This window comes from Micropterus dolomieu, linkage group LG10 (assembly GCF_021292245.1).
Source record: "Micropterus dolomieu isolate WLL.071019.BEF.003 ecotype Adirondacks linkage group LG10, ASM2129224v1, whole genome shotgun sequence".
NCBI classification, from domain to species: domain Eukaryota; kingdom Metazoa; phylum Chordata; class Actinopteri; order Centrarchiformes; family Centrarchidae; genus Micropterus; species Micropterus dolomieu.
Window position 1 is genome coordinate 13,418,790 of NC_060159.1, and position 10,152 is coordinate 13,428,941.

The window sequence follows — 10,152 nt, forward strand, 5'->3', positions numbered from 1 at the left end:
TGCATCCATATCACATGGCTCCGTGGACGTCCTTGTGTGGAATCATTTTTTGGGGGAGACAAAGCCTCAAAACCGCACTCGTGGCCTCTGATTTGAGCGACAGTGAAAGGACGCAGCAATGGGGATTTTGCCGCCGGGTGACGGTGACGCTCTGTGGGCGTGGTCTGTAAGGGAGGACCGCACCTCCGAGGCTCCACCAATCCGAGCGAAAGCCGGCTTCCCCTGACGCCAGATGGCCGCTGATATATAGCTTGAACATGCAGCTGATGCAACACAGGACGGAGATAACACCGGCAACACGTCAGAGCGCGGTATGCTATAGGATCAGCTCAAAGGAAGCAGCATCTCGTTCTCATAAAACAAGTCAGACAGGAGTTGTGGCTGCTTATTAACCGGTGAGTAAACGATTCCGTTATCCCTTATATTTCCTGTATCAGTACTCATATATAAAAACTGAAAAGTGTTTTTAAAACAGGGCTAATGTTTTATGCTCATTTATCAACCTGTGCAATCCTGTAATTAATATGTCTATCCCGCCCACGTGCCGCCTCTTTAATTCTACAGGCTAATGTGCATTTTATAATGGCCTCCATTGGTCTCCAGTTGCGACCCTCGCCCTTTTAATAAAAAAAAAATTGGGGCCAAACCTCCCTTCTGAATTATATCAGGGTGCCAGTGTAACAGTGGCTTATTGAGCTCAGGCCGCGTGCCACGACGGCTTCACTCCGGCTCACTGGCCTGATTTCATTTGTCTGGGTTGCTGCGTCTCACAGAACCCCTTAAATACGACTCCTATTTCAAATAATATGCTGCTTATTCTCACTGATTCTGTAAAGCTTCTTAGACTGCTCACCTAAAAACCACAGTCCATGTGGAAACGCAGCCACACTAAACGGCGCATCAATTAAGGAACTAAATTATAGACATTTCTTAATGGATCCACCATGACGCGCCGCATCAGGTTCAGAAGGGGGGCAGCGCTGAGCGCCCCCAGTTACACAACTGGCTCACGTGTTCTTTTTTTTCTTCTTTTTTTTTAATATCTTTATTAAATTTCAAACAAGTCATAAAGTAGGCTACATAGCAATACAATAGATACGCTACACGTCTAAAGACCCACAATTATAAAATCAACACACAGAATGATTAAGACTTGCCTACACATTAATAAGGTGCTTACCCAACAGTAGAAAGTGCCTGGTGCTAAAGTGTCGCCGCTTGGGGGTCTCCTCTTTACCTGATCCCATGTTGACACAACAGTGACCAGCACATGTGAGGAGAGCAAAGGGTCAGGAGACGGAACAGGAGCACACGAGCTGCTCGCGCAAAATTGACAAATAAAACACTTGTTGATGCTTTATCTCTGATAGCCTATCCCTAATAATAATAATAATAATAATAGCCTAATAATAATACTTTTACTCTGGTGTTCAAGACAAAAGCTCTATTGCCTAAATTGATTTCTAAAATAATTTAAAAAAAGGTTCCAAAAATATTTCCAAATTGTGTCACAATGATGGTCGATCTTGGCACCGTTTTCGTCTGCTACTGTACGCCCTCTCTCGCTGATTGGCTCTCGTTGAAGGCAGGGCAGTATAAATACTCTTCAAGTCCCGTCTTCGTTCCTTTTTTGGGAAGCTCTCTCGGTAAGTTCACATTTTAAAATGATGCGTTGCGCAAAAGTCCAGGCTGATGAACAGATGAAGGAGCACACAGACGGGCTGCTTTTAAATTGAACACCTTTTCAGCGCTGTAACGATGAGCTGCTTTCAGTGTGCTGCCTCAGCGTTAATCCGTTCTGTTGCCGTGTGGGTTACTGTAATTGCAATGCATGTGTAAAAACATAAGTAAAGTCCTATAAAGTTTTGTGAAAGTTATGTGAAGATAAAATGTTTGGCGTTGCTATGCGCTAGAGTGCTCCCTTGAGCCTATTTGGAAACAAAAGCAATCATTTGCATTTGAGCGAAGCCTACATGTCTTCCCCGACCATGTTCTGACGATTTATGCTGCCTTGTCGAAAAATGCCACCTTAGTGCAAATGGATAATCTAACTTTAACCCATGTGCATGCACTAAGCCGCTACGTAGCATCTCATAGGTGGCACACATATGAATAGTCTCCCTCAGTGCCAGTTTTGTCGCCCAGTAGCTACCCAGTGTGCCTGTCTCCTGGCGCCTGAGGTCTGGAGAGGAGCCCAAATGTCTTGACACAGGCCTTCATGCCTCTGCCAAAATAAAGAGTAGGCTACTGAAAGAGGCCACCAGGTGATGCCAGTAAAATAAACAGAAAATGTAGATCTAGAGTGGCTTTAGTAGATCGGAGGGACTCAATTCACGTAACATTTTGTGAGGGGGGGTTGACAGGCTGAATTCCGCTGGTGTCTGTGGTATTTGACACCCCGCATGTCATCCAAAAGCGTGAACACATTCTTTTCCTCCTCAGGTACCAGCATGCCTGTCATCAGAACCCTCAGCAAGGTGGCCAAGCAGGCCCTGCTCAGCACCCCGGGGTGCGGCTGCCAGCCTCTAACGGTGGCTGTACGCAGCATCAGCTTCTCCCCTCGACAGGTGACGTCTGACGCCAGCTTCCACTCTGTGTCCTTCTCAGAAACAGACCACCCCAAGGTGCTCATAACAGGTAAGCAGCGTCTGGGATTTTTTTGAATACTAAGATAACTCTTGGTAAACATAGTAGAACACAATCATTTTTCGCTATCCTCATTTTTATCATGCTTTGCAGTTAAAATGAGGATTATGAAGATAACTTGTGAGCTCATTCCAAATCTGCCCTGCAGGATTTCTTACAAGTTTGACAATGAAAGCAAAAAGGCATGACAGTTAAAAGCAAAGTGTAGGCAGCAAATGCTGTGACATTTTCCTCTATTATTTGTTCAGTCTCCACGAAATCCGGCACGGATGAACATAAGCTGATTTATTTTGTGCAGTGTCCTCTGATAACTCTTTTCGGTCTCTCTCCATGTAACTCAGGTGGCCTGGGTCAGCTCGGGGTGGGGCTCGCCAAATTGTTGAGGTAAGATTTCTCATTCATCTGCGCGCAAATTACACCCTTGCCTGCAGATAAACAGCCAGTGGCCAAATGCACTGTAACGACGTGAGAACAGTTTCCAATACATTTTCACTTAGTAGGCTATAATGTCGGTGTCCTGCTTTACAGGAAGAGGTTTGGAAAGAACAACGTCATTCTGTCTGACATAAGGAAACCTCCAAGCAACGTCTTCCACAGTGGTATGACAATTTCATACTGTATTAAAATATTGGAGTTCTGGAGTATTAAATTCATCAGATACTGACATAAGACTGATTTTTATATTGTGTCATTTTTACTTTTAAGACAGGCTTCTTTGTGTGTGTGTGTGGGGGGGGGGGGGGGGGGGGGGGGGGGGGGGGGGATTATCTGATTACATTGCGTTCATTAGGCAAATGCTCTGTCCAAAAAACTTACAATAGTGCATAAAATCAAGGAATAAGACCTAGATCAAAATGTGTCATTTGTTTCATCACATCAACAAGCACAATGTTGCGTTCCTCTGAGTGTAGCTGTGACTAATGCTCTTCAAAAATTCAGAGATTTGGCAACAAGGGTTGTAAATGTGTTACAAATGTACCTAGCTTTATTGACAAATGAGATCAACCATGAGTAGACAGCCTGTTTAGTAGTTGTTCATTCATTTATGCTAATCTGTCCTGAAAAAATGCTATTGAGAAATTACTCTGAGGAGCAAATACATGTAACAGGAAAGAAACGCACATTAAGAGCTGGTAAATTACTACTTGAAAACCGCTTCCATGAAAGGGGAAGGACAGAAACACTCTAGCTAGGTGTGGGCCCTGAAACAACATTCATTGCAGACTATTGCAGAACAATTTATAAAATCTTTACTCACCTTCTATCACCGCCAGGCCCCTTCATCTACTCAGACATTCTGGACTACAAGAACCTGCGGGAAATTGTGGTGAACAACCGTATCACTTGGCTGGTTCACTACAGCGCCCTGCTCAGTGCTGTTGGAGAGGCTAACGTGGCCCTAGCGCGCTCTGTTAACATAACCGGTAAGCCAATTAGTGACTTGCTTAACTTTTTCTTAGTGGGTCTAAAGATTGAGCCTTACATTTGTGAAAGCAACAACAATGGTTCCCTTGAGCGTAGGTGAAGTTTGGCATCCTCACGGTGTGGTTCTTTGTCTGTTTCTTAGGGCTTCACAACATCTTGGACATTGCAGCAGAGCACGGCCTGCGTCTTTTTGTCCCAAGCACCATCGGTGCCTTCGGCCCCACTTCTCCCCGCAACCCCACGCCAGATCTCTGTGTGCAGAGACCTCGCACCATCTATGGTGTCTCCAAAGTCCATGCTGAGCTGATGGGAGAGGTTAGATCTTTAGATTTCTTTCTTTTGCCTTTCCAAAACAATACCCCGCATAAACCAAACACTCCACTGGATGCACTGGCAGTTTAACATGACATTAATTTTCTCGTCCCATATTTAAATTGTTGCATTTTTAATGTAATTAACAATTGACTCCTTTATGTTCTTCAACAGTACTATCACCACCGTTACGGCCTGGACTTCCGCTGTCTCCGCTACCCAGGAATCATCTCTGCTGACTCCATGCCTGGGGGTGGCACAACAGGTGAGAGAGATGATACTCAAACCACAAGGTTTCAACTTTAATGGACGTCTATTTCTGTACCCATCATGTCACATGTTTGTTATGTAACCCACTTAGTGCACAAGTCAGGTCTGGAATATCTACATAGTTTCACTTGCTGAACAGCTGCCACACCCTCCTCCATACCCACAATCTGTTGTTTGGAGATTGGAGTTTTTTTGTAACCGTAGTTTTGCTAAATATGTTTTAATTCACTTATTTCCCCATCGTTGACCGCCCCCCTTTCTGAAAATTTATATAAATATATATAGTTCATGGGTTGAAGGGTATATTTCACAATTGTCGTCATAATGTTTTTATTTCTGTCTCTGACCAGACTATGCCGTCCAGATCTTCCACGATGCAATCAAATCCGGCAAGTTTGAGTGCAACTTGAAACCCGACACACGGCTGCCCATGATGTACATTGACGACTGCCTGCGTGCAACGCTGGAGGTGATGGAGGCGCCAGCTGACACGCTGAGCATGAGGACCTACAACATCAACGCCATGAGCTTCACCCCCGAGGAGCTGTCCCAAGAGCTCCAGAAGCAGATGCCTGAGCTGGAGGTCACGTATGACGTTGACCATGTGCGACAGGCCATCGGTAAGTAACCCTTTTGGTTTTTGTTAATGTGCCACCTTGAAACTTTAGCTGAACACTGAATACTGTAGCCGTATAAATACAGGACAAATAGACATCTCTTGAGTCAGCCGCTTTAATGACCTCATCATTTATTATCTGTGACATGCTAAAAGTAGTATAACAGATATAAAGTCAATGTCAATAAACTGACTCCGTAATGTCAGTTACACACACGTATCTATTTAAAGTTGGCTATCATTAGCCACCATAAGCTACTGGTCATATCAGACTAAGTAAGGCAGAAGTGGCAAAACCCCTCAGTGTATTAAACTGAGCAAGTGTGCTTATTTCTCATGAATTTTATTTTTCATTTGTAAGAGGAATTTATTGTCTTTCAATGTAGCCCAGTCTTGCAGTAAGGTAAAGAGGCTATTGGCAAATAAAGATCTGTCGTTAGTAAAGCTCTGGGGAGGGAACTTTAATCACAAACCGATGTGAGTCTACATCACTCTTATCTGTTTCTTTCCAGCTGACAGTTGGCCAATGAACTTCGACGACTCCAACGCACGGAAGGACTGGGGCTGGAAGCACGATTATGATCTACCAGAGCTTGTCCAGACGATGCTGAACTTCTTTGGCACAGAAACGCGCATGGCTCGTGCTAACTGAGGGGGGAGGGGTGCACAATGTTTTTCCAATCATTCTTTGTAAATAATGTAAAAACTGAGTAAAGAGAATAGAGAAATGTGGCTGTACATATTCGTTCTCTCTCTGTCTCTATAAAATCAGAAGGCCTCTACTTGCCTGGCACAAGGCTACCATGTCTCCAGAATGTAAAGGTCAGTGCAGGGCTAGACAGTCTTGCCCCACTCCTGCCTATCTGCCCCTGCTTTGCAATCTTCCCCCCTTTCTCCTTGGAGGTTTGATGAGGAGCTGATGTCTGTCCGCAATATCAGGGATAACGATGTGGCCTGTGAAAACCTGTTTTGGTGAAAAAGAAAATTGTCTTGCATGTTGATGAACTGCGCAAAATTCTGCAATGTTTTCTTTGCAAAAATTAATTTAACAAACTGAGAATGTTGCATTGTGTAATAAATGTTTCTACCAGCTTTTCTTTGGAAATCCAAATCGGTCAGGGTTTTGGTTTCTAAATTTCCAAGGATTTGTTAAAATTCAGGTATTCAGGGCCTAAAGCTCCTGGGGCTAAATCAAGTGACTTTGGATTGAGGGGTGTGCAAATGCACAAGTTGTATCCTTTGATGCGCTTTAGGCAGATTTTGTAACTTCAATTGTAAATTCAATACTGACCAGTAAATGAGTCTAATAATCTGCCTGGTGATTTCTGATACAGCGTGTCTGTATTCTGAGCCGTGCGGAGCAGTGATTCTTAAACAGTAGCTCTTCTGTTTATTCCATGTATCATTATTTATTCTGTCTGTTAAAATTTGGGAGCTCCATCCAGTGAAAGCATTTCTTAACACTTATTTCTAAGTGTTCTGTCGACTGTTTTTTTTTTTTGTTTGTTTTTTTCATCAACTCTGTGGGATTGTTTTCACACAAAGGAAATGTGGCACTGTATGCCATAGTTGGTGGTTTGTATTTCAACATTTTGTAAAAGAAATGCTGATATGGTTTACCGTGTGAAAGTCTTAGCAGGTTCTGTTCTTTCAATCACACATCGAGCATTGGCAATAAAACCTTTTCCACGTACCCTCTGCCTGTTTCTGTTGTCATTTTCACAATTTAATTTCTAACAAGTTCAGGTAGACTCTCTTATATAAACGAGCTACTGACAGTGTTACCTAGCGTGGTAATAAAGTAATCCTTTTGACATTAACTCTTAAGAGTTTTAAATGTGTTACATTTTAAAGAAATTCCTCTCATTTTGGATAAAGCAGCATAAAGGTGCCAAGCAGTCTTATTGGATCAAGAGTTATGCAAGTTGTGACTCATTAGATGGAAATCACACAGTATTGCTGGGAATGTGTAACCCACAGCAGATTAGATGCACCAGAGCATGCATTTAGTGATCTTGATGGTCATTGGCAGAGAAAAACTTCAAATGCAGTGATATGTAGAATCACACTCAAAATGCAATTTTTAGATTCGCCTCTAATTAGACCTCTTTATTGAGCTGATCTGTTGGAATCGTCAGAATCACTCGGGTGTATGCTGTTCCAGTTCAACTTGTAAAAGTTTGAGCTTTTGCTGTGGGCAGCTAAGACCTGTAATGCAGAGGGAGACCAGGTATGGTTGAAACATGGGGAGAGTTGTAACAACACCAATTCCAACAATTAGAATAAGATAGGAGTCATGAGATCATTTCAGTATTTACCTACTTCCTTCCCCATCACACATGGTGGTTGTCGAGGTAGGAAACAGTTACAATCAGAATTTATAGAGAAAAAAGTGATTTTGGGGTAAGAAAGTAATTTATTGACCAAGACTATATTTTGTTTAGTCTCTATAGTATTGCAGATAAAATTGTTTGACTTTTATTAGATTAAAATGTAGTTTCTTAGGCAACATGTGCATTTTTACCCTGATCATTTTAAACCACTATGCTAATACAGCTAGTTAAACATTGGCTGACAGGGGTGGGGTGGGTTGTAACATCTAGGGACTTTGTTGATTATCATTTTTTACAGAGTGTCCAATGCAGTCTGGGCCCACCAAGCCCGCATTCCAGGGTTACAAGCATTCATTTGTCAGCTCTGTGACCCTTTCACATGTAGTTCACATGTTGGTGTATATATCAGGACCCGATCTTTTCCATACTCAGTCTCCACTGGTGGAGAGGGCTGAAAAGAGTACCGGCAACTTGTGAGAAGTGCTGGTGCGCAAGAAAAAGCCCCAAGACGCCAAAGAGTGAAATGTAGAAGTGCTAGTACTGAGTACCGGACAGTACTGGCCTACTTCAACACATTGTAGTAGTGTTTATTTAGTATACTGTTAAGTAAGTTTGTCCCAGTAGACAAATCTACACACACACACACACACACACACACACACACACACACACACACACACACACACACACACACGTCAGTCAGGCATAGTCTGTTACAGAGAGAGAGAAACATCGTTATTTTATATCACTACCTGTTTTTGAAGCATATCATGTAGTGTGGCATCCATTTTTGCTTCTTTTGTCTTATTGTTACAACTTACCCCAGCATGTGTAACCACCTACCCAGGTAGTGGGGCAGGTTGTAACAAAGGCACACCATGTATTTGATGTCAACTCATGAGGTCTGTGATATTCTTGCAAAGGATTGAATTGGTGCCATTTGTAGTGAACAAATGTGGACACTTTGTATTAAATGAGAACTCTAGCAAAAAAAGTCAGTGAGTTGTAGTTGCTGAAGCAAGACGTGTTACAACCATACCTGGTCTCCCCTAATCCATAAATAACTGTGTCCAAACCAAAAGTGACACAAAGCATTATATTTACTTCAAAGACAAAGTGCTTGGGTTTGCGTACGTGGAAATTTGAGAAAGTGCATCCAGCTGTCTAGAACCCATTTTACTTGTCTTTCTCTGTCACTGTACAGTTGTAAATGTGCCCTTACTGCAATTTAACGTTAAAGCTTTAAACTTTGTCTTAATGCAGTTTTACAGTTAGACAGGTGACATTTGTGCCTCATCAAACTTAAATTCCTGTTTTGTGCAAGTGCAACCTTAAATGACTGTGTCGTTGAGTACAGACAAAATGACAATGCAGATTCAAATAATGTAGTGTGGACAGGCCGTGACAAATAACAGAATCTGTTGTTTTGCTGTCTTGCCATTTTTATTTCAGCGTGGAGTGTAAAAACTGATATGTTTTAATCCTGGATGTGGATGATCACTGAAGATGAGTAACAATATTTATAGCAAATTTAGGGTAATTAAATCTTACCCTATACTCTATTCATGTGTATTGCAAAGTGAGTCAAACAGATGGTTCAAATGTTCTCCTGAGACTGTTATACACATTTATTTCCCCAAAATGATTTAGTACAGAGCAGTAGGGTTAATATTGCAAGCAAGCATATATACTGGTGAAAATATTTAAGGCATTGTCTAGTCAGTAAGCTCATAAAGTGACCCTAGATGTGAAAGGTGTCCTCCTCAGCACATCAATAAATGCAGTAAACCGAAGCTGCTGTATTTTCTTCACCAAATGGGATAATAAACCTAAACCCTGAGAACAGCAATGTCCTTCACTGCACGCTTGATAGCCTGTCTTCAATTTCTCTGTGTCAGTAACTGCAGCTGTTCCCTGTGACCTCGTTTGGTTTTGCTCTGCAGTTGTGCCGCGGAGAGAAAAAAACACAGAGGGGAGGCAGAGTGCACAGAGAGATTCACTTCATTCAGCTGAAATTCAATATTAAGTGAGGTGAGGTGCATTTTCCATTTGGTCTCAATCAGGAGCCACTGAGACTGAAGAGCACGCAGGCTACAAACACTTCATTGTGAGCTCCCGTCAGTGATTAGCACCTCTCCTCTGTGAATGTGTGCCAATAAAACTGCAGGTGTGCTCTCTGGCTGGAATGAAAAAAATCGTAATTTTCTCATTACAAATCCCAACAAACCGTCGGAAACTGTGTGCAGGCCTTTTCACGCACCCTGTAACTCAAGCAGGAATGATTTCACACTGAGCGCACACCCAGCAGACGTTCTACAAATAATGTTATCTTTGTTTTCCTAAGATGTCATCTCTTGTATGACCAGGGGACAAAACAATGCTAACACCTCATGTAAATGAACCGTAAAGTACATTAACCCTACTTTGTAGCCTGAATGCAAAAGTATGTCCTGTTCCTTTGAATGCAAAATGCACGCTTTATGTTTCATAAAGACACATGAGACAACTAACAGGGATCCAAACAGGCCACACGAGTTGGCTGTGATGGTA

The 10,152-nt window shown here is 42.4% G+C and overlaps 1 protein-coding gene across 1 annotated transcript; it reads left to right on the plus strand.

The window, feature by feature from the left end:
- Window positions 1-262: 262 nt before the first annotated feature.
- On the plus strand, window positions 263-6,962 carry tdh (L-threonine dehydrogenase). The gene is made up of 9 exons (XM_046060583.1): window positions 263-395; window positions 2,443-2,637; window positions 2,988-3,030; window positions 3,175-3,245; window positions 3,921-4,070; window positions 4,214-4,386; window positions 4,558-4,648; window positions 5,004-5,273; window positions 5,782-6,962. The coding sequence occupies exons 2-9, from the start codon at window positions 2,451-2,453 to the stop codon at window positions 5,919-5,921; spliced, it is 1,125 nt and encodes a 374-aa protein (XP_045916539.1). The 5' UTR covers window positions 263-395; window positions 2,443-2,450; the 3' UTR covers window positions 5,922-6,962.
- The last annotated feature ends 3,190 nt before the right edge of the window (window positions 6,963-10,152 follow it).

What these genes read in the sequence shown, in the direction of transcription:
- tdh (XM_046060583.1), top strand. Translation starts at nt 2,451, where the DNA reads ATGCCTGTCATCAGAACCCTCAGCAAGGTGGCCAAGCAGGCCCTGCTC. An exon ending in CCCCAAGGTGCTCATAACAG is followed by an intron (nt 2,638 to 2,987) that starts GTAAGCAGCGTC and finishes CATGTAACTCAG; the next exon opens with GTGGCCTGGGTCAGCTCGGG. An exon ending in GCGCTCTGTTAACATAACCG is followed by an intron (nt 4,071 to 4,213) that starts GTAAGCCAATTA and finishes TCTGTTTCTTAG; the next exon opens with GGCTTCACAACATCTTGGAC.